The sequence below is a fragment of the Gadus macrocephalus genome, chromosome 4 (assembly GCF_031168955.1).
Source record: "Gadus macrocephalus chromosome 4, ASM3116895v1".
Classification (NCBI taxonomy): Eukaryota; Metazoa; Chordata; class Actinopteri; order Gadiformes; family Gadidae; genus Gadus; species Gadus macrocephalus.
In genome coordinates this window covers 23,627,398-23,651,472 of record NC_082385.1, presented here as the reverse complement: position 1 = coordinate 23,651,472, position 24,075 = coordinate 23,627,398, and the positions used below count along the sequence as shown (strand labels likewise).

Here is a 24,075-nt window from a genome sequence, read left to right as displayed (position 1 = left end):
ATCTGAACGCATGATTCATTTTACGATAGGACCCACGTGAGATTTACGAAACCTTCGTATCACACCAATCCCAGCGTACGAAGGATCTTGGTGTTGATAAATACGGCGGCTGAGATCGATCGTAATTAACGTAACACGCCCATATAAAAGCACGTCTTCAGAAGTCTCGCCCCTAACTTTTACGACATGGAGAAACGTCCAACGGTAAAATAGAGGAATTTTTCCGAGACCCAAATGGAGACGCTCGGGTCACTGGTGGATGCGAACCGTCTGGTTTTATTTGGTAGCCTATAGCTGGCATTAAAGGCCAGCAAAAGAATGCTATATGGAAGGAAATAACTGTTGCAGTGAATAGTGTTTCCAATGTTCGTCGGGCTACGGAAGAGGTTTGTTAATTAAATTAATTAAATAATAAATTAAATGTACAACTTCTGTTATCCAGCTTAAAACATTTCACATATATGCTATTTGCATTCCGTTAAAGTTATTTAATTCCGAATAAGGTGAAGAAGAAATGGTCCGACATGAAGCTCAGCACCAAAAAAATCGTGTTGCGGCTGTGAAGCCGGCCAAGCAAGAAACGGGAGGAGGCCGGTGCAGTGTGACTGCAGCGTAACTCCCCGAGATGACTCTGACCATGTAGTGCGCCCTGATGTAGACGATGCCCAACGTTGCTATTTTGGAAAATAAAAGAATCGTGCGTGCCCCCAGGCCATCGGGCTACCATGTTCAGGATTGACATTCTGGCATCGCAAATAATCGGAACATTAACTGAATGGTAGCTTTTGCGGTTGATGTACGCGTAATCATTAATATATGGTTCATACGCACATGGGTACAATCAACCGCACCAATCACATTTGGAAACCTAGCAATAGCATACAAATCCCGTTTGATTCCAGTTTGCTGATCGTTATTATATGGGAATTTAATATAACGTTCGGAGAGGGACATTATAGCTGCCAAAACTGCTGGCATGGTTCGGCTAATACTTGGCTGGGAAATAGCAGACCTGTCCCCGATCTCCCGCTGCAAGATCCCGGTGGCCAAAAATCCCAAGGTAGAGCAAACCTGCACAGGTATTGCGTTTGATCGCCTAGTTTCTTGCCTTAACTGTGGCTCCAAAGCATTGCATAGCTCCATCAGGAGATGCCTTGGGAGACGAAAACGACTCAAGAGCCATTCATCGCCCTCCTTAAAAAAATCGGCGCGGTCTCGAAAAACTCTCTCGTCTGTGCGTTGAGGTCCTTAACAGAGCCAGATCTGCCATCGCTGAGACACGACCACCTATTTGGCAAAGCTCCTGTTAATATAGACAGCTGAATAAACATTTCACCTGTCACATTCTAATTATTTTCATAGCAATACTGTTTTTAATTAGGCCTGACTTGATTGTAATTGTTTGAACGGCTGGGCTAATTCCAATTTATTTAGTAATTAATACAGATGTTGAACATGGGCTACTTGTGCTGCACTATTCATCATTGAAATACCCGTATGTTGCGCCAAAAAAACTTGCGTACACGAGCTCAGACCTGACGTGAGATTTCATCGCAGCCTGCGCTCACGTTCAAATTGATAAATGCCAAACTCAACGTTGAAATGAGCGTACGTCCATTTTACGCACGTTTTCTGTCGTACGCTCGTTTGATAAATGAGGGCCAATAAGAACAGTAACTAATAAAAAAAAAGAGAAATGATTTAACAACACTGAACATACTGAAAAGAGGCAGGGGAAAAGGACAGAGGAAGAAGACTTGTCCGTTGTCACAGCATCAAGGTCCGACTGTAGAGATCAAGAATGGAAGAGGCATGAGGAGAACAACAGAACACTGCTCTCTAGCAGATTGTTTACTGATGTAAACTAAATTGATGCAGTCTTAAAATTATGATTCTAATCCAGGTTTCTATTTTAGGAGAAAGAAATGGCTCATAATCGTTACAAAAAAAAAAAAGCTTTATCATCGGCACTAGTGAGGATTAGAAAAAACACTCTGTAAGTATCATACATATGTAAAACATTTGCGCATTTCTTTTTTTTACATTAGCTCACTAAAACTCTGTAACTAGGGTATTGAGCAAAAAAAAGCCTTACCTCCAACAGCTGGTGTTATCCTTGCGGGAAAAGGGAAGTGCTTTAGAAACTGCCGTAAAGCAGTACCTCTGACAGTATGACAATGTGTGACGTCATCGCATGTTTTTTAACGCCTTTTTAGAACAGATACGTGAACTTAAAAAATGCAATATTCAGCTGAGTTTATTATCTTAGCCCCACCTTTTGATAACCCTTACTTGACAAAAAATTACATCGTGAGAAAAGTGGATTCTGAGGATAAAACCCCGTTGGCTCCCATTCATTCTGGACTCGCCTACGAGCGCCCCGCGTGGTCAGAGATTATTACTGCCACCAGTCCAGAAAACCGGAACTAACCCGCGAGTGCCCATTCTCCTCATATTAGACATTCTCTGGATTCAAGCATACATGGAGTATGTGCGCGTCAAACGTCTCACACTTGCCAACCAAAATAACTGCGAAAGATCGCGAAAAGCAGTATATTGGTATTCTACATGAAAGCGGGGGAAAATTGTTTTGCACTGCATGCAACATTATGGTGGAACATAAGCATAAATCTTCCATTGATAAGCATTTTGCCACCGTGAAACAGAACTGCAGGCAGGACATCAGACGACGAGGCAGATCACCATGACACAGGCTGTTGCATCCACATCAATTGCCAGCGCGGAAAGAATCAAGAATCAATTATTTATATGACCATTTCTCAGTGTTTTCGTTCTTTTAATTAATGTTTTTTTCAGTAATAACTTAATCATTAACAAATTAGTCGGGGAAAATTGCAGTAATAACTTAATAATTAACATCAGGAAAATCGCAACTTTCATCGCAACTTTCACTTCCTCTCGCACTGTCATCGCAACAAAAACCTAAAAAACACGGCAACTTTCATCGCAACTTTTTGGAAAAGCTCATGCAACATCAGGCATTTTAAGCCGCAACATTCTCAAAAAAATCATGTATCGGATCCAGCAGCGGACTTGGACAAAAAAATCTGCCCGGGAATTTTGGACCAGACCGGCCCAACACAATCGATAACGCACACCTTTTCGTTTTTTCGAATGTGTATACCAACAGTGCAACTCTTTAAAACCACGTACCTTAAGCCATTCAATGAGTTAACGGGAATCAGTGAGAGTGGAAACATTAAATACTTCCAGAAAGTGTACCCATCAGTGGCGGAACAACTTTACAAGTGCCCTGGGGTAGAAATGGGTCAAGCTCCCCCCCAACACACACACACACACACACACACACACACACACACACACACACACACACACACACACACACAGTGGGCCTATGCCAGTGAGAAGAGAAGAGTACAACACTGTAGGCCTACATTAAATTCATCATCAGTATTCTTTCTCACTTTCAGGTACACATAGGCTCATCTCATTAGAGTTTAATACCTGATGCCAACCCTCCCCATTAATCCAGGCTTGGGACCGGCCTCCAGTTGAGTTGGGTATCATATCATGAATTTATTTGATAAAATTCGAAAAGCAAGAACATGGATAAAAAAAAAAAAAGTCATACATTTATTCCTTTTCAAGATTGCTTTAGGAATTTCATCTCACATATTTTCTTTTACTGAAATTTAACTCCCACCATGATCAAATAGTATACCTAAAGTCACGGGTATATAATCAAGCATGTCGATTTCGACATTATCTGTAGAGTTGGTTATGGCTAGCGGTTTGAGTAACACCAATCTACGAAGACTAGCGTGCGTCAGGGCCGATGCCCATTGGTTAGGAAACCCCTGTGCTGATTGTGATTGGGCCTGCCCAGTGTCAATCGGGCCGCTGTTCAACTGGTTTTATGGGCTGGTCAGACCAATATATATAAAAAAAAAAAAAAGTGTTGGGACTGTCGGCCCACCGGGAAAATGCCCGGTATGCCTGATGGCCAGTCCATCCCTGATCGGATAGATTGACTGACTTCTATGATAATTACTTGTAGAAAACGGGCAGCCTCGAGGCTGCCGAGGCAGTGGTGCCTCAGCGCGGTCAGCGGGGCTCCGGCGGAAGACAATCGCGGTCCACAAACGCAGGCAACAATCTCCTTCTCCTCCATGTCGCAGTTCAGTCTACTTCAGATTGATGTGGAAGTGGAAGAACCAGAGTCCAGTACGAGTACAGTTGTAAGTAAAGATTAAGTAATATAACAGGTGAGGCATGATATCGCTTTAATCTGTGGTACGGTTTAATTTTTTCTACATATGTATTTGAAACAGGGATCCAGACACTCGAGAGATGAGTCGACATTTGGCACAGAGGAACACTGGAATCTCTGACGGCACCTTAAGGATTTTGTGTGGTGAAAAACGTTTTTGCCCTCTAAAGAAGAAACAACAAAAATCAAGACCGAATACACACAAAGTGCAGTCGAGATAAAGTACATCCAGACAAAAGATAGAACCCGAGATAGACGATTTCACAGTGTATAAAAGTATCGCACAACATCACTGTATGAAAAACAACATATGAAACAGCTGTCCGACAAAAAAAATCATTAAAAAGCTTGTCAAATGTACGCCCAAAAACTGGTACACATTTACTCAATGTTCAAACATGGATTGTCATTTAAACAAAATACTATGTATGTGTTTTACATGCACACAGTATTCCTGATCATCTGATTCTAGGTGTTTTATTTTTCATTTAGGCCATATTTACATCTTCATATTTCTACCAGGAACAAGTTTTGGCATGAAATATTGCAGAAGTACCAGGTGACGAGACGGTAGAAAATGTACAACATGCCGTGTTTCTACGACTACTTTAGTACTACAGAGTACTGTGCAGGGTTTCGCACTTAAATATGCTTTTTCTAGCATTGCGACAGGTGAATGAATTGGCTAGAACATTTTACCGCAATTGTACTGAAAATTAAAAAATAATCATTGCTTTAGTTTGATATATATATATAGATGGGATAAGAGACCCGATGTTTGCATTGTACCGTTTCGCTACAAGTTTGACACTGTACAATCAAACATAAGCTAATGCTAACGCCTCAACATGTCATCCTGTTTGTAAAACCGCTAACTTTGTCTTTGGATACTGTGACAATATCCCCCCCCCCCTCCACATGATCGGTACAAAAATACTTTTACTTTTCTTAGGTCATGAAAATACCAAGTAAAGTACGAGAAAAATGAAAATAAACCTTACAAAACCGTCTTCAGTCCCGGTGAGCTACATGGAAGCCCTCGGGTACAGCAGTTAGGAGACATCAACGTCAGAAATGGCGGGCACTCGGGGAAGACCATGTGACAACGACAATCTCAGTGCTGCCACCCGCAGGGGAGACGGTGCAATTCAAATATAAAAAACAACGCAGCGGCTAGAGATTTCATGTGTTGCACAACTACAATTTAAATAGATTGACATTGGACACGTAGAAAATTAGCCCCATTGGACTCAAAACAATGTTTCTAAGACAAAGAGGAGAAAGGTGGTGGTGGTGGTGGGGGAGGTGGGTGTGATATCCTGCTCCCCAGTCTCTGCGTCACCAGAGGGGACTGCTTTAGCAGCCGCAAAAACATACACAAGTTCCTTAAAACAAGCGGTGTGGACGGTAGAGAGGGGTGGAATGAGAGAAAGACAGAGAGAGAGGTGGAAGGAGAGAGAGACAGAGACAGAGAGATGGAGAGAGAAGGCGGGGTCAGTACAAGTCCTTCCGGCTGGCGGTCAGGGTGCGGCTGGCAGAGTAGGTGGCGCTGCGGATCACCTCCATCCACCTGTGGAGATGAGGGTATCAGGAGGGCATTGTTCAGAGGAACACAACAAACCAACAACTTTAACAATGCTCTCGTCCAAAGGTTCAATTGAACCCTCAGCCATTTTAAAGTTTTGGATGAGTATCGTTTATTTGATGTGTATTTCTGATCCGACAAAGATCCAAAAACCAACACACTACAGACAGACAGACAGAGACAGAAAGACAGACAGACGGGCAGAAGGCTACCTCTCGAAGGCGTACTCGCTCTCTGATCTGAAGTAGTACACGTGGGACTTGAAGTGCAGCTTGAACACGTAGTCCTTGTGGATGTTCTCCGCCTCGGCGGGCACCGTCACGGAGTAGCCCAGCAGCGGGAGGCTGGCCAGGGGGTAGTCATCCTGCAGGCAGAAGGTGGAGGTTAGGTTAGCTTAGCGTAGCTTGATTAGGCTCGCTAGAACATTGTGTAGGGAAAATGGTTGACAATATTGTGTATCTGCCTCCCCGCGCTTCGTTTTAACCTTGGAATATATCTAATATATATATAATCCGCCTATAATGCCATTGTATCCAGTGTTAGCAGAGTTAGCTGTGGTTAGCTTGTGGCTGGGAACCAATTAGGCATTCTTTCAATCCTGCCACTTGAATTGAATTCTACACTTTTTTTTCTACTTGCGACTATTCAACCAATCAATTTATTTTTGATTATTGTATTTCGTATCCACTGATCGATTCCATCTTCTGTTGTAAAAGCTACTTGGCATAAATGGATTTCCCCCAAGCTGTAACGAGTGTGCACCTTGACACTTTGACCTGCGTCACACAGTACCGCGAGAGGGCGTCTGGCCCTTGGTAGGACACTGTAAGGCAGGGGTCGGCAACTAAGTTTGGCCTCGGGCCAATTTTTTTCAGCCAGTAGGTGGCGGGCCAGAACATTATCTGTTACGCCTCGTGCCCACTGCACCGTCAGTCAACGGACGTGGGAAGGCGTGGCTGACGGATGGGGGAGTAGTCTTTGCAGAGGCAACCGTCAGCCAATCAAATCGCTTCGCCGGGTTCTTCCCGCTTCTTCCTGCTTGTTGCGAGGCAAGATGACCCGCTTTCCCGCTTTCCAGTATCGTCAGAGCCCGAGTCGCGTCACAGTGCTTAAATTTGCATACGCGATCTGATTGGATGACGGATCCGTCGCGGCCGAAAAAGTTGAACATTTTTCAACTTTTTGACGGTGGCGAACGCTCCAAGTCAACGGACGGATCCACAATGCATTGCGCGACCGTCCCCATTCAAAGTCAATGGGCAACGGACAACTGACGGAGGTAGTGGGCACGGGGCGTTAGAGCCATGGAGAAGGTAAGGCTTATGTTTGCTTTTTTTGCCTTATTTGTTAATGATATATTTTGCTTTCATTTATAATAATGAATCATAACTGATATATTGTTTTATCTTAATGTGATTGATGTCTATTCAGTAGATTAGGGTTTATTATGCTCTTATTTTGTCCTGCCACAAATAGATACTGCCGTAAAGCACAGCTAATCGTAGTAAACTGTCGTGAACTAGCCATGTGGACACCTGTCGGCGTCTCTGCATTGTTATTAAGTGTTCGGAGCAGGACGGGAGCAAAGACTTTTCTGACCGTAGCTTAACGTAGCTAAACCATAGTTTAGGCATAAGAAACTTACCTTTTCCTGTCAATTACTTTGAGGTGACAGACCAGATACCCAGGATTTTGCTTGGAAACGTTTGCTTTTTGTTCAATGTGGATTATGTTTTGGGAATAAATCAGCAATTTTTTTTCCTTTTACATCGGCCTCGTTTCCTTCTTGGATTTACTTGGAGTTTATTGCCTTACGAAAAGCACGAGTACAGAAACTTTACATCCTGCAAGAGTAGCAAATAAGTTGCCACTACTTTATCAAAGGCTAGTTCAAGGAATTGATTAACGAAAGTGCATCTGGAACTGCGACGCAGGCCCATCAGCTGGCTTAGTCATATGCCTACCAAGCACTAGATGATTCTTAAAAGACGTAGGCCTCCATATATTGCAAGTGTATGCCCTAATCATGTTAATGTCATGCCTGATCACGTTGGGTAGAGGTGTTGCTGCACTGTCTCCACAGAGACAACGCAGCGATATCATCATGAGCAGTTCTAACTGGAGACAAAGTGAAATCCGCGAGCTGCTGATCATGTGAGAGAAGGTGATGCATTCATATTAAACAAAGACGTTGAAAGATGGTGCGATCTACGAGAGAGACGCAGAGGAACTGTCCTTACGAGGCTTTTGTCGGGATAAAAAACCCTAACCCGTCCCTAACCCAAAAGTGGTCAGCAAAATAAAGAATATGTTGGCGTTTTTGCACTTGTATATAGTTAATCACGTTTGTAGCCTACACTCAGACGTGAACTCATTCTTGCATGCGGGTGCCTTCATTCATAAAAAAATAAAAACATTCAGGAATATGCAAATTATTTTAAAGAGGTCTAGACTCCTTGCGCAGCCCCGCCTTCTCCAGTGAACCAAGAAAGCTTGCGTCATGCTGAACGGGGGATTTTACCCCCTCGGTTATACACAGGAAACTTGAGATAAGACTGTGAAATCGCCGGGCGTGCCAAGCCTCGACCGAACCGGATTGGCAGTGTAGAAAGTCCTTATGCTGGAGAGAGGGCAGTAGTGCGCACCTAAAAAAAGCAGCCAACCACACAATGCAACACAACACACATACACACCACGGCGGGTGCTGACTGACTGCACACACACACACGGCGGGTACTGATTAACTGCGGGCACACACACGCACATATACACACACAGAGGCGGGTGCTGATTGACTGCGCACACACAGAAACCTCCGTTCCTAGCCTACTCACCGTTAGAAGAGCTGTAGGTGAAGTAGCCTCATCAGAGACTTGCATTGCGTTAAACAGCAAAGTCTCAGAGCTTGGCGTCTTAAATCTTTTGTGGACTTTTGTCAACAGCTCCTGCCTTTCTCTTACGTGCAGTATCACACAAAAATACGAAATGTTGGGTCGCCATGGTTGTTGTATGTAGGCCTATAAAGTGGGGTTCCCCTTCATTTAATATTGCATAGTTTCCAATAACTCCCGCTCAGCCCCTTGCAGTTTACGCCTGACCGTGACGAATGTGTCTAACCTTCCAGGAGTAGTAGCAGGATTTGATACAATTAAGTTCAAAAACGGTTGTGAAAGAAAAAAAAGTTCACTGTATCCGGTCCTTTACATTTAAGCTAACAGATAGATATTCGATATTCAAAAAAAGAAATAAAAAATATATAACATCAGAATAATCTGGCGGGGCAGATATTATGTCTGGCGGGCCAGTTATGGCCCGCGGGCCGCCAGTTGCCGACCCCTGCTGTAAGGGATGGCTGAGTGATTCATTAATGAGGGGTGAATGGGTGAAGGGATTGCTCACCAGGTGGGACTTGTAGAAGAAGAGACTGAAGCTGGTGAAGACCACCCAGAGCTTCTGCCAGCCGTTGCTGTTCTTGAACTTCCTCAGCAGGTTGCCTGAAAGCTGGTTCTATGTACATACATCAAAGAGAGAAAGAGAGAATATCAGCAAATACGTCAAATACGTTGCGTTCCACAGAGACAGGTTGGCCCCGTACAGAGGGGACTCCCTCCCTTTCCCAAGCTCGGAGTCTCAGGTGCCCGCCCGGAGGGGCGACGGCGCAACTGCTGCACGCGGCTACACAGGGGCACACGAGCCCTATCGAAATCCCATTTCCCCTGCACATACTTCCACAGAGACAGTGACTAACAGGGGCGTAGGAACGAGTTTAACATTGGAGGGGACACATATCGGAAACCTGACAGATCCATTAATGGTTCGAAAAGAAATATGGCATAAATGAACTACACTGCAAAACATTCACAAATGTATTTTATTCTTCTAAAAAGATACATTTGTAAAGGAAAACACATTTTGAATGGCAGTATTGAACTGATACATATCAAGTCAATTCTTTAATTGCAGGCCTTATCATACAGTTTTGTAGACTGATAAATAACATGGGAAGAATATTGATCTAAATTTGAATTCGTATTTTCTGAATACCTTTTATTTTCTTAGTTGTATCTTATGCCTCAATGAACAGACACAGGCAAAGGTTAAGGTTAAAGGGAAAAACAGCATCAAGAATTTTAACATACACCAACTTGTTTTACTCTTGAGTGTATGATATTCCACATTTCCACTAACTAATTGGTGTGTGAAGGTAAAGGTAAACGAAATCGACATTAGAATGGATGTAATGAACTGATAAATATCAATTACTGTGACACACAAAAGGTTGAAAAACACTGGCCTAGGCAAAAGAGCCAAAATGTTTTCTCCTCCTGTCATTCGCAGCCACAAATTGCTTGCAAATTGACTTCTTGTCCAGTAAGTCAAGTCTATCCGGATGGACATGACAGACAGCAACATGGTTGAGTCTGTTTTGAGACATCGTGTACCGGAGCCAGGTTTTGAGCCTGCGGAGGACACTAAAACTTCTCTCTGCCTCACAGGATGAAACGGGGACTACCAGAAGCAACCTGACCAGGTTTTCCACTTGCCCAAATAGTCTACGTACCTCTACAGGCAATCCACGAATGATCCCTGCAGCCTCTGCACTGTCTGTTGCTAAATGAGTAGTTCAGGCGAAAAATAGAAAGCTGCACTGAAAGTGACTCTCTGTTCAACTCTGGGTATTTCTCAATGACTGCAGCATCAATCTCTCCACTCAGAAGTGTCTCTTCCAACTTTTGCAAAGTCAACAAGTCATCCTGGTTAAATGGCTCACTGAGCTTTGCATCCACAATATCCAGGACAAATAATGAAAAATAATGTTATTTTTACAGTCATCTTTAATCAAATCGCTTTTTGTCCTTTTCTTTACTGTAAAGTCTGCTACATTTTCGCCAGCAAACGTTGGCTAGTAACGTTCATAATAACAACTTTTACCTAGCAAGAGTTAGATGTTGAATCATCAGCTTAACATCAACAACTCTAACGTTAGTTTTAAAATAGAATTATCCTCCTGGATAAAATTATGACCAACTCACATTTCCTTTCTTTTTTTTTTCTTCCCCTGGAGAAAGAAATCATTGAAACTACGCTGCTGCTGTCTTTTCATCTTAACAGCTCTAACCTTTCGCTAGCTGCAGACACCCGCATCTCAAACAATCTGACGCCTGATTTCCACCGGGGACGTGTTGGCTCGTTCTTTCGCAAACCGGTTCGAATGAACGAGTCTTTAGGACGAACCGAACCGGTTTGTTTCTCTCGTTCGTCTCGTTCACCATTCGATTCACCGGAAACTCGACTGAACGAATGAACGAGTTTCCGGTAGCACTAACTCCACTGAGTCTGACTGACTCAGATGAGAACTGTGCAATGGCATGCATTCCGGCGAAACGGCTGTGCCGCGGAACGGCTGCGAACTCTGCCCTGCGTCAATCCCCAGCGGGCGCGTAACGGCGTAGCGCTGCCTTGCGAGCCAGCCGTATTCATGCGAGATCACGTGATAATCCTAAACCTTATGTTCTCACCTTCCACTCCCAAAACTACTGCAATTAAATGCCAGGCTTTGTCCTTTCTGACATTGTCCTGACATTGTCCATAAAAAGGATGATATATTTCATAAATAATTTTATGTTGCTCCACTTCGACAATCAGTCTCTCGTCGTCCATGTTGCTGACCCTCTGAGACCCTTTGATTGATTGACTGCTGACCTGGTGCCACCGGTCATGACGTAATGTCGATGTGAATTGGTGATAGGCTACATGAGTTGAGTATTGTGTTTTATTTTGAAAATTGACCGGAGGCTCTATGGCTTTTACTTTTTCACTTCCTGCCCGGCTCGATCTGCTCTGTTGAAATTGACGCGGTTCAGCAACAGCTCGTGTCAAAAATAGAAGTGCTACGGAATGATAGGGATGCTGCAGAGAATTTCCGCAGCGCGGGATCCCCGGTGGGGATGGTTTCATTAATTAGAGTGGCAGAAATCAGCAGCGGTGACCGTGCCGCAGCCGTTACGTGGCGCTTATGTCCCCGGTGGAAATCAGGCGTTATGCTGCGTTCATTAACGGTCGGAGGTGGGAAGTCGGAATGGAAAAAGCGCATTCTTCGACCTATGTGCGCTCGAGCTACCAAGTTCGAAAAACATGGATGCTCACGTTGAACTACAAGAAAACAAATGTATAATTAGAATTATAGATGATAAATGTAATCTAGTTCTGAAAAAAATATTGTCGACAGTAAGGGAACGGACTATACATTGCTGTCATCGTAAGAGAACCCCTTATTAAGAACAAGTGCTATGAATAGTTACAATGCTGTATTGGTATAAACAAAGTATCGGCCTATACTCAAGTTCATGAATCGGAATTGGTATCGGGAAGGAAAAAAAATGGTATCGGAACATCTTTAAAAATGTGTGTTCGGAAGTACCAACTGGCACCTTACAGGCCACCGCAGCTTATCGGCAAGGGCAGGGTAATCAGATAGAATCTGCATCCTCACCGCTAGACGCCAACATTGTTGCCTACTTTGCGTTTAAAATGTTAAACATCCCGTACAACGACAAACAATACACTACATATCCACACACACACACACCTCCACGGCGACGCTGAAGTCCACCATGGACACGCTGGTGTTGCGGTGCCAGCACACGTGTACAGTGGTGTTGCCACGGTGACCCGGGCGCTCCAGGGAGGAGCGCGATCCCGCCAGCTCCTCCTCAGACTCCTGCTCCCCGATGCCCTCGTCCTGGAGCTCTGCAGGACAGGGGGAGTAGGAGGGATGAGAGAGGAGGAGGTGGGAAGAGGGGAGAGGGAGGAGAGGCGGAGGAGGAGAAGAGGAGGAGGGATGACAGGAGGAGTTTTGTTTAAATACAGCACTTTATTTACCGATGTTTTGAACCGATTTGCACATGTGACTTCATTTTAATCCTATCGATTTTTTTATTGTTGTTGTGTATTTGAGGGCCTCGAAGTGCGCTACATAAATAATATTATTATTATTATCAATGTGTTCTAAGGATTACAGGCACGGCGCAATACTATTTGAGAGGAAATTTCAGAACTACTAATAAACTACTCACTAATAAAAAATAAAAAACAAAGGCAAAATTAGGGGATTGGGAGATGGACGAGACGTGGGAAAGTATTGATGGGAAAGGGGCATAGAGGGGCGGTCGAAAGAGAGAAAAATAGATTATATTTTGCTGTTTTTGGTTCCTCTTTGATTTCAAATCTGGGAAAATACTTTACCAGGGATTCCCACAATTTATAGAAAACTATTGTAGCAGGCGGGAAAAGCAAGCTCGCGGAAAAGTAGTAGGACCCATATAGCCCCACTCCAACCCCAAATGTACCGGGAGTGGATCTATAGAACGCCCTAACAGGACGGCGCCAGCTGCTGTTATAAAACCATGTTTACAAGAGGTAATTTGACCTGTCAGAGGCTCAGGAACAGTGCTAACTTCAGTAAGGAGCTACCTAATCACACAAGAGTTTCATAGTTACCACCTTGTCATTCAGCAGCACACACGCAATGACAATCTCACAAACCACTCGGCCAATGGTCAGTGTTGCCAGAATCACCAGGGATTCTGTCCCAATCTGGCAACACTGCCTATGTTGTTGTTTTCAAGGCCTTTTTAACATATTTTGACAAAGAAATACCACACACACGCACACACACACGTACTACCACACTAACACACACACGCATACACACACACACACTCACTGTCGGCGAGGCTGGAGGATAGCAGGTCAGACTGGGGGTCGCTGGTCTGCTCGGCGAGGTCCACTGCCATCCTGATGTCTTCCAGCCAGCGCTCCATCTCCGCTGCCGAGCTGGGGAGAGAGACCACCGGTTAGGACCAGAGAGAGAGAGAGAGAGAGAGAGAGAGAGAGAGAGAGAGAGAGAGAGAGAGAGAGAGAGAGAGCGAGAGGGAGCGAGTGCGAGAGAGGCAGAGAAAAGCACAGCAGATAACAAAAAATAGACAGATAGAGAAAAACAAAGGCTAATATTAATCCTATTAAGTATTGACTATTTAGTGAAACCCATTCCAGATAAGAGAGTGAAAGAGGCAGAGAGGTCGCCATGCTTCAAGATAGGTTAGTGTCAAAAAAGACGCTTATCCGCAGCAACGTCAATTAAACGTCCAACATCAACAACGGTGTCATGAACGAAATTAGTAATGCACACAACATAACGCCACATGGCGAGATTGATTTAGCATGAGCAGAGATCCATACTTCATGAGATCAACCCCGATCCCAGTCTCCCAGCTTTTGCTCTAAGCCTCCAGTAAGATGTTGTTCATGTGGATGACAGCCCACTCTAGTCCCCACGCTGTCACTCTTCACTCAGCAGACGTGTCTTCAGTGCTTTTCTTTTGTGCGCACCACCCTTTTGCTCTCCCTGTTCGTTACGCAACTGTTAATTTTGTGTGTGTGTCTGTGAATATGTGTGCGAGTGTGTGCGTGTAGTTGTATATCATGCGTAGCCTCACTAATTGCATATTTGCCTCATTATTTGATCACTAGCTATTCTGTTTTTGTGAGTGGGGGTGTGTTTCTACATGTTGTGCGTGCGTGTACCTCGCTGCTACGACCACAGGCTGGCGCTGTCCAAAGAGGGTGAAGGAGTGAGGGACCCCCCACTCGTCCTCACTCTCTCTGACCTAGGAGAGAGAGCGAGAGAGAGCGAGAGCGACAGACACAGAGAAAGAGTGAGACACACACACACACACACACACTCTCTCTGAATGCCACTAAAGTCCTTCCGCAGAGTTTTCGGTTTGTCGACTGCACCAACAAATTATGATGGAACGTTCTAGATGTTGCTATGGGAATGCAGACCCTCCTGTAATTAAATGTCTCCCAGTAAACAAGACGAGAAGTTTGAGGTAAACATAAGATGTTCAAAACAGTAAATCTCGGGAAAATCATAAAACCTACTGATGGTTGGGTTTTTAAATTGCTTAAATGCAACCTTGTCACGGACATCGGAAAACCAGGACAAAAGATTCCCTGCTCTGAGGGGACCTTTGCATGTGTGTGTCATATATATACGTACGTGTGTGTGTGTGTGTGTGTGTGTGTGTGTGTGTGTGTGTGTGTGTGTGTGTGTGTGTGTGTGTGTGTGTGTGTGTGTGTGTGTGTGTGTGTGTCACCGTCATGCCGTAGAGAGGCAGCTGTCCGTGAACTTTGAACTGGTTGGCTTTGGTCATCCCACGGCTGGTGTACACCAAACAGTCGCTGAACTGGGAGAGGAGAAGGGAAGATGTTCATGAAGGGTTTAACACATAGAGCCACCTTGTAACACAGGGGCATTTAGAACTGGAGGACGGGTAGAACGTGGAAAATGGAAAAAGAAAGAAAGATAAATAGATAGATAAAAAACATTTACATTTACATTCAGGGCATTTAGCAGCGACTTTTAGCCAAAGTGACTTACAATAAGTACATTTGTCAGACGATAGTGTAACAACAATATATCGCTGTCGGCTCAGTAAGGATGTTCATAGAATCACTAGGTTATTCCATTCCCCGTGTACAACAAAGATAGCTAGGATAATAATACACAGTAATAAGTACTATTTTTTTAGTGCCAGGCGTACAACATACAATAAGTGCGTACAATAATTGCGAGGACGTACAACATACAATAGGTGCGTACATTAAATGCCACTCAAGATAGAAAGAGCAAGTGGCAAAGGAGGGAAGGATAGAAAGATAAATGAATTAGATGCGAGTTTGAATGAGGAGAGGAGCAGAGATATGGATCAGAGATGAGGGAAGGATTGATAGAAAGGTGACGTGAGATAAACATAAGACATAACACGACCAACTGAACTTCACCCCAAATAAACTCAAAGCTATATCGAAGGATTGGACCACTCAGGAAAGAGTAAAGTGACATCATACCAGGAAGAACATCCTCTGCTGGAGACCTTTTCCCGAGAGCTTGCTGAGACATCCCAGCCTGATGAACTCCTGTTGGACAAACATGACAGCTGTTACTCACAAACAAACCACACATCAGCACTGCCCAGGGACATTGGACCTGGTCAATTGTTTCTGGATGTTACTATTTGGATGTAACAATCCTGTTGTAAGTGGAGGCAACCAACATGAAGATGATCCGACATTGGCATTGTTTCATTTTAATCCTATTTAATTGTTCACTATACGTTTTTTGTTTGTTACATTTATTAATACCCTCATCCTTAGTTTATTATTTGTATCTAGTCATTTCATCGTATTCCTGTCCTGACCGATTCATTCATTGTTTCTCTCTCCCACTCTCCCTCCCTCCTTCTCACCCGTCCGGGGATGGCCAGGTTGTCGATGCCCGTGAGGTCCTTCCTGAGCTCCAGAAGCTTCTGGAAGTTCTCCATCTTCATCATTGTCCCCTGCAGCTGGAGCACCATCTCAGAGATATCTGCCAGGGCGGCTTTAGAGAGAAGGAGGGGAGTGGGGGGGAGAGAAAAGGTGGACGGAGGGGGAGGTAGTATAAAAGAGAGAGAAAGATTTAAAATAACATCTTCAGACGTGAGGGGACGATGGTGCTTGAGATTGGCCGGAGAATCTGAGCAGCCGGGGCGGTATTGCATTCCCTTTATTCACATTGGGTTTTCTCAGGAGGGTGGCTAGCGTCTCCCTTAGGGATAGGGTGAGAAGCTTCGCCATCCGTTAGGAACTTGGATTAGAGCCGCTGCTCCTCTGCTTAGAAAGGAGTCAGTTGAGGTGGTTCAGGCATCTGGTAAGGATGCCCACTGGGCGCCTCCCTAGGGAGGTGTTCCAGGCACGACCAGTGGGGAGGGGACCTCGGGGAAGACCCAGGACTAGGTGGAGACTAGATTATATCTCAAAACTGGCCTGGGAACGCCTCGGGATCACCCCGTCAGAGCTGGTCAATATGGCCCGGGAAAGGGAAGTCTGGGGCCCCCTGCTGGAGCTGCTGCCCCCGCGACACGACTTATTTTGGGGTCTAAAACCTCATACTTCAGACTGAATTGAAAGGGTGACATCAACAGGCTCCAGTACACTGCATCACTATGACAGGCAGTTAACGGCGAGCGGTGACACCAGACCAGGGCACTGAGGACGTCACACACTGTGGCCCTCCAAGCCCAGCAGTCTGGTCCGGGCTGGGGCAACACGCTGACTCAGTCTCTGGAGGACTGAGGGCCTTCTTGTACTCAGAGGTCCATGAGCGGCTAAAAGGGCCGTAACTGGTCCTTAAGTCGCACCGTGGATCCAGGCGGATCTTAGGGTGCGTGCCGGATGTCGCAGAGTAATATGGGCCCAACACCCACCTGACCCACCACTGACACCCATAGATGCTCACTGGCACCCATCCACCCCATCTACTGGCCCCCATTCTCCCAATCTAGTGGCACCCATCTACTGGCACCCATCCATCCCATCACTGGCACCCATCCTCCGAATCTAGTGGCACCCATCTACTGGTACCCATCCTCCTCATCTACTGGCACCCATCCTCCCAATCTAGTGGCCCCCAGCCCGACCCAACACCTGATCCCGCCCCCCCCACCCCCCAGAGCCCCACCTACCGCGGGAGTCCCTGAAGTCCTGGTGGGTAGGGGGGTAGTGCTTGCAGAGGCGCTCCAGCAGCAGCTTGTAGTGCAGCAGGCGGTGCAGCGGGCGCAGCAGGAAGACGTTGAGGGGCAGGTAGCAGGCCTTCTGCAATTCAAAGTCCCCACACACAGCCTCCAGACGACAACTCGACCTGGGGGGGAGAGGGGGGGGGGGGAGAAGGTGAGGTAGACCGAGAGAGATAGATGCAGAAGGAGAGAGATTGAGTAAGAGACAGAGAGAGACAGAGAGAGAGAGAGAGACGGTGAGACGGAGAGGGAAAAGAGAGAGAGAGAGAGAGAGGGCGGAATTGGAGGTTTAGACAGTTAGAGGAAGTGAGCCAGACAGACAGAGACTGAGACAGATTGGGCGAGAGAGAAAGTGGAAGAAACTTGATAGGGGGAGGGAGAAAGACGGTAGGATCGGGAGATGGGGACAGGGAGGAGAGAGAGAGATGAACATAAAGAAGATAGGATGGATATGGAGAGAGAAAGAGGTAGAGAGAGAGAGAAGGCGAGGATAGAGAATGGACAGAAGAGTGGCGAGGGATAGAGAAGACGAAGGATAAGGTTTGGAGAGTGCTGGGTAAACGATATGTGTGGTGATGTATTTTCAGCACACTAAAGTGAAGAGAAACTCAAATGACCAGGAGAGGAGGAATGAGGTCAGTGTCTCACCTGCAGGCCCTCTCCAGCTCTACCAGACACTCAGGGTGCTTCTGGAGTTGAACCGTCAACTGCTATAAGAGACAAACAAACGCAGAGAACCCATTAATACTGCCAAGGTCAGGGGTTCGATTCGCTGGCTAGCTTAAGTGGTAGGGCAAGGCATCAACACTGCTAGGATGAGGGAGTCGATTCCCACTGGGGGGTACCCATTTTATGAAGTATATACCTACATACATGTTAAAGTCAGACGCTTTCAATGTTAGGGGCATACATAATACTACATGAATGTAATATAAAAAAAAAGAGTTATGGAGTTACCTTCAGACCCTGGATGTTCTTGAGGAGAATGTCTCCAACTCTCTGGTAGTCTCCCTTAATGTGGGCATTGGAGCGACCCTCCCTGTCAGAGAGGAACACAAAAACACACATTAAGGTCTCTGTGAGCGTCAGCCTGCAGTACCCCAGATTCAGCACAAGGTGTCAGAGAAGAGCAGGTTACTGTTACAATTGTCCAATAGCAACTCAGTCAATTTTCCTCTGTCCCTTGAGAACTTTCGCAAACGGTTATGAGGTGTGTGTGTGTGTGTGTGTGTGTGTGTGTGTGTGTGTGTGTGTGTGTGTGTGTGTCCCTGAGAGAACTAAACCGTTAAGTTTTCTTCTTATAGCAATAACAGTAATACAACATCCCATAAAGAGTGTGTGTGTGTGTTACGCCGTCTGGCTTTAATGGGGTTTATGTGTGAAAGTGTCTCAGGATCGTTTTCTGAGGGAATAATGAGCAGGGATTGTATTCAGTCTCATTAAAAAGGCTTTAAGAGACCATGGACACAAGAACCAAAAGAGACCAGAGCTCACCCAGACATACATATTGTATCTGTCAGCCTGAAACACCTTTCATTTGTGGAACTAACACACGTTAATTAATGTTTCTTTCTCTTGTAGTGCCCTCTCTTCAGACAGAGGGTGAAGGAGGGAGAGAGAAAGACAGAGATGACCCATCCAGGCTCCATTACCAAGCCTTGCAGAGAAGAGAACAACAAAACCCTTTACCGTTGGCTCTCTGTCTGAGCTCAGACGTTTCCATGGATACACATCTGATTCTATACGTTTACCCAGCTGGTGAAAGATATTTGGATTTGAAGAATCCCCCTACATGAACGTTCTTATTTTACTGTAATTGGACAGATATTCAAAGACAGCAGCAGGATTAGTGTGCTGTCCTCTTCTACTTCAGCAATTTTCCCAAAGTCAGTCTGAAGGCAAATTCTTCTTCACAGAAACAGGACAGCTTTGAAATGATGCTCACTGCCGCGCAGGTTAGCTTAGAGCGGCTCTCCGGCTAGTCGCACGTCAGACACATCAACCAACCGACGGACCATCCTTCTGGAGTCATGGTAGGTCATGTATTTCTCAGCCAAAGGCCAGCAACTATAGATATACCTTTCCTTTTAAACTACTGACAAATTGTGTGTGTGTGAATGAAAAGATAATCTTTTGGTTTATTCATCCTTTAATGATTCTGCGTCAACTAAATGCCGACTGAATTTCGATCAGTTGAAGAGTGACAAGCCAAAAGATCACCACTGTTACGACTGAAAGTAAAGGAACAAAGGCAACTTCTTCAAAATAACACGATGTTCCTCCAGGCTGAGAACCATAGCCCAGATGTCCAGCAGCTGGTTTTTGCCTCGATCTATGTTGGATATATTTTTAAGAAAAGAGTTGAGTCACGGGACCTGATGAGAACCACAGTCTTTATTCTGGGAATCGCTCCTGGTTTCTCCCAAATCGTCTCGAGGCCACGATCAAAACAAGCCGATCCAGAGCCACCTTCTGTGTTCACAGAGAGGAGTTACAGTGCTGCATTACAGCCCCAACTACCTTTGGCTTCATTTACACCATTTACAATTCTGTGTAGTAAGAACCTTAAGACATCCTCTGCATTGAAGCTGGTTTAGAGACCCTCGTTGAAAAAAGATAAGACACAATTAAATTATAATTTCAAAATTAAACTTGAACTGCAAGCAGTTATCCAGGGGTCCAAGCGATGTGCATTTCGCTGGTACAACGCGAAGCATGTATTCAAAACGCTACCGTGAACCTGTGGATATAAAGGTTTTGACTGTGAGAGGTTCGGTGTGGGAGTTATAGCCCCAAACGCGTTTTTCCTTGGTATAGCGCCACCTAGTGACCGGCATGTCTGGATTTTGTCGTCTGCGTAGTCCTCACGGACCTAGATGTAGTCATGCAATTGGCGTGTCTGCACCATTTACGGTTTGGGTTGTGGTACCACTTTTATGGTAGGAAGTATAACTAGAACTGCAAGCAGTTATCCAGGGGTCCAAGCGTGTGCATTTCGCCGGCACAACGCGAAGCATGCATTCAAAACGCTACCGTGAACCTGTGGATATAAAGGTTTTGACTGTGAGAGGTTCGGTGTGGGAGTTATATCCCCAAACGTGTTTTCAGAACATTCCTTTGGCCAATTAGGAGATAAACGATTTCCTCGTTTATGGCGCCCCCTAATGGCGAAATTTTGTAGAAGATATACAATTTCCTCGTTTATTGCGCCCCCTAATGGCGAAATTTTCCGAAGTTTTTATCGAACGAAATTAAGGGTAGCACCAACATGTGTGTAGAATTTGGACTCGATCCGATGTGTAATTTTGGATTTCTTTGGATTTATGACTTTCCACGTATAATTTAGCTAATAAACGAAAATTCAAAACGCTACCGTGAACCTGTGGATATGAAGGTTTTGGACTGTGGGAGGTTCGGTGTGGGAGTTATAGCCCCAAACGCGTATTCCTTGGTATAGCGCCACCTAGGGACCGGCAGGTCTGGATTTTGTCGTCTGCTTAGTCCGAACAGATCTGGATCTAGTCATGCAATTGGCGTGTGTGCAGCATTTACGGTTTGGGCTGTGGTACCACTTTTGGGGGGGTAAGTATAAAAAACACTACAAAAACAATAGGGATCCAACCTGTTGGCTTGGACCCCTAATAAAAAAAATCGCTACAAAAACAATAGGGATCAAACCTGTTGGCTTGGACCCCTAACTAGAACTGCAAGCAGTTATCCAGGGGTCCAAGCGATGTGCATTTCGCCGGCACAACGCGAAGCATGTATTCAAAACGCTACCGTGAACCTGTGGATATAAAGGTTTTGATTGTGGGAGGTTCGGTGTGGGAGTTATATCCCCAAACGCGTTTTCAGAACATTCCTTTGGCCAATTAGGAGATAAAATATTTCCTCGTTTATGGCGCCCCCTAATGGCGAAAATTTGTAGAAGATTACAATTTCCTCGTTTATTGCGCCCCCTAATGGCAAAACTTTCCGAAATTTTTATCGAACGACATTAAGGGTAGCATCAACATGTGTGTAAAACTTGGACTCGATCCAATGTCTAATTTTGGATTTTTTGGGACTTATGATTTTTTCACGTGTAACGTAGCCAATAAACAAATATTCAAAACGCTACCGTTTCGTTGTCGACGGTCGGATCAAAAAAGTGTTACAATTTCTTTTTTTGTGTGCGTCTGAAGATGTCGTGTGCAAAGTTTGGTGTCGATCGGGCACGAAATGTGGGAGGAATAGCGAAAAAACAGTTTAGCGGTTTTCGCCATTTTGCGAAAGAAAAATCATCAACGAAAATGGGCGTGGCCTATGCCAAAAGATGCAGCAGACTCCAGTGAATCTGTGGGTATAACGTTTTTGACTGCGGGAGGTTCGGTGTGGGAGTTATAGCCCCAAACATGTTTTCCTTGGTATAGCGCCACCTAGTGACCGGCAGGTCTGGATTTTGTCGTCTGTGTAGTCCGCACAGACCTGGATCTAGTCATGCAATTGGCGTGTCTGCACCATTTACGGTTTGGGCTGTGGTACCACTTTGAAGGAGGTAAGTATAATAAACACTACAAAAACAATAGGGATCCAACCTGTTGGCTTGGACCCCTAAAAATAACAATCGCTACAAAAACAATAGGGATCCAACCTGTTGGCTTGGACCCCTAACAAACAGCAATGTGGGGGTCAAGCATAATGGGACTTGATAAACTAATTTAGCTGGACGGACGTAATCGGCTAGGTGGCTACATGACGACCGTCTCGGTAATCGGTAATACCGACAGCCGGTGGGATGAGCATTATGAGAGTACGCGTCAATGTTTACCAAATGGGAAAATGATCCCACCTAGAGGTAAGGGCGCAATACAGTCTGCCTGACAGAACAAATTTCACAAATACATAGGGGTATTCTGAACAATATCCCAAAAAGAGACACAATGTAAACAAGCATCCGTTCTGGAGGTGGTTCATGAAGCATCTAATCCAGTGGGAATTGCAGTTTATATTGTAAGTGGGCGGAATGGTAAATAGTCATTGTTGCATTATACATTAAGTACCGCTTGTCGCCACATGAGTGCAGTGTCTACCCATTAATGAGCGCATTTTAGTAGTGTTCTGATTGTATGCTGTATGTCAGATTGACATGATGATTGAATATGATTGATATGTTATCAGTTTTATATAACACAGTATATGATGACCATGATAAAATACATATGATTAGATTTTACTGACAATGAAAGTTATTGGCAAATGTGTATCACAATGAAAATACATTGAAGTTGCTTTCTAAGGGCTGGAATGGACTTGCTGCTAACAACGCACCCCTAAAAGTCAAATCACACCAAATTATTTGGGCATTATCAGGATAGGGTCATAAGACTATGAGCCAAGTTTGGTTTGGATGCATGAAGGCCTTGCAGAGATATGAGCTCACTTCCTGTTTGACGTGGCCCTGAGGTCAAAGGTCAGCAAATAGTTTGGATGTCCCCAGAATGATGTCATGAGTCTATAATACAAGTTTGGCTATGATATGTTAAAGAAGTGCTGAGAACAGGCTTACTTCCCGTTTGGCTGCTTTGCCGTCAAGTTAGATTGGCTGTCACGACCAAACGGTTTTGAATTTGAGAAAGCTGTTTGAACTTTCAACATGGCGGCCAAGTTCTGATGTTGCCATGAGAAATAATTTATAAGCTATATGGGGAGGTCTGACAGTATCATCAGACATTGAAAATAAGTTTGAAATGTACTCATGTGAAGAGAGAGGAGTTAAAAAACGTCTTCATTAATTACAGCGCCCCCTAGAGGTCAATGGTCACCAAATTCATTGAGTGTCCCCATGATGATGTTATGGGTCTATGTATCAAGTTTGGTTATGATATGTCAAAGGGTTGCTGAGAAATTGGCTTACTTCCTATTTGGCGGGTTCGCGGTCAAATATGATTGGCTGTCGCGGATATTTCTGCATGAAACAATATACTAGCTATATGGGGAGGTCTGATAGTATCATCAGACATTGAAAATAAGTTTTAAATATACTCATGTGAAGAGAGAGGAGTTAAAACACATCTACATTAATAACAGCGCCCCCTAGAGGTCAAACCAGATTCATTGGGTGTCCCCATGATGATCTCATGGGTCTATGTATCAAGGTTGGTTATGATATGTCAAAGGGCTGCTGAGATATTGACTTACTTCCTGTTTGGCAACTTGGCGGTCAAATTTTATTGGCTGTAGCGGGCAAACGGTTTTGAATTTGAAAAATCTTTTCGATGTTTTTTATCAAGCATGGCCTGAAGATCATGTGTGCCAAGTTTCGAGATGATTGGAGAACATTTGTGATAGGAGATGCATTTTGAAGGTTTTTGACATAAACCAAGATGGCGGAAAATCCATCATGGCTTGGACCAAGGCTTCCAATGATCCCTTGTTTGTGAATATTGGACGGATGGGTCGAAAGTTATGAACATGAATGCATGTCCAACTTTCACCTGATGGTGGCGCTAAAGCTGATGAGCTAGCGACCTCAAATTTGCTTCATGGGCTAATGGGACTGTCCTGAACCAGTGTGCCAAATTTCACAACATTTCACCAAGGCATTCTATGGGCTGCCATAGACTCCCATGGCAGGAAAA

At 44.7% G+C, this 24,075-nt stretch overlaps 1 protein-coding gene across 3 annotated transcripts in view; it reads right to left on the bottom strand.

The window, feature by feature from the left end:
• Positions 1 to 4,248: 4,248 nt before the first annotated feature.
• Positions 4,249 to 24,075, bottom strand: part of LOC132456376 (FERM, ARHGEF and pleckstrin domain-containing protein 1-like) — a 122,217-nt gene continuing 102,390 nt past the window's right edge. For all 3 annotated transcript variants that reach the window (XM_060050721.1, XM_060050719.1, XM_060050720.1), the window contains exons 17-28: positions 18,413 to 18,494; positions 18,104 to 18,165; positions 17,405 to 17,580; positions 16,151 to 16,281; positions 15,753 to 15,821; positions 14,999 to 15,088; positions 14,424 to 14,506; positions 13,564 to 13,673; positions 12,427 to 12,587; positions 9,237 to 9,344; positions 6,050 to 6,201; positions 4,249 to 5,822 (exon numbers count right to left, since the gene is read on the bottom strand). In XM_060050721.1, the coding sequence (XP_059906704.1) occupies positions 5,747 to 5,822; positions 6,050 to 6,201; positions 9,237 to 9,344; positions 12,427 to 12,587; positions 13,564 to 13,673; positions 14,424 to 14,506; positions 14,999 to 15,088; positions 15,753 to 15,821; positions 16,151 to 16,281; positions 17,405 to 17,580; positions 18,104 to 18,165; positions 18,413 to 18,494 (1,300 nt within the window). In that variant the 3' untranslated portion in view covers positions 4,249 to 5,746. The remainder of the gene's footprint in view (positions 5,823 to 6,049; positions 6,202 to 9,236; positions 9,345 to 12,426; positions 12,588 to 13,563; positions 13,674 to 14,423; positions 14,507 to 14,998; positions 15,089 to 15,752; positions 15,822 to 16,150; positions 16,282 to 17,404; positions 17,581 to 18,103; positions 18,166 to 18,412; positions 18,495 to 24,075) is intronic.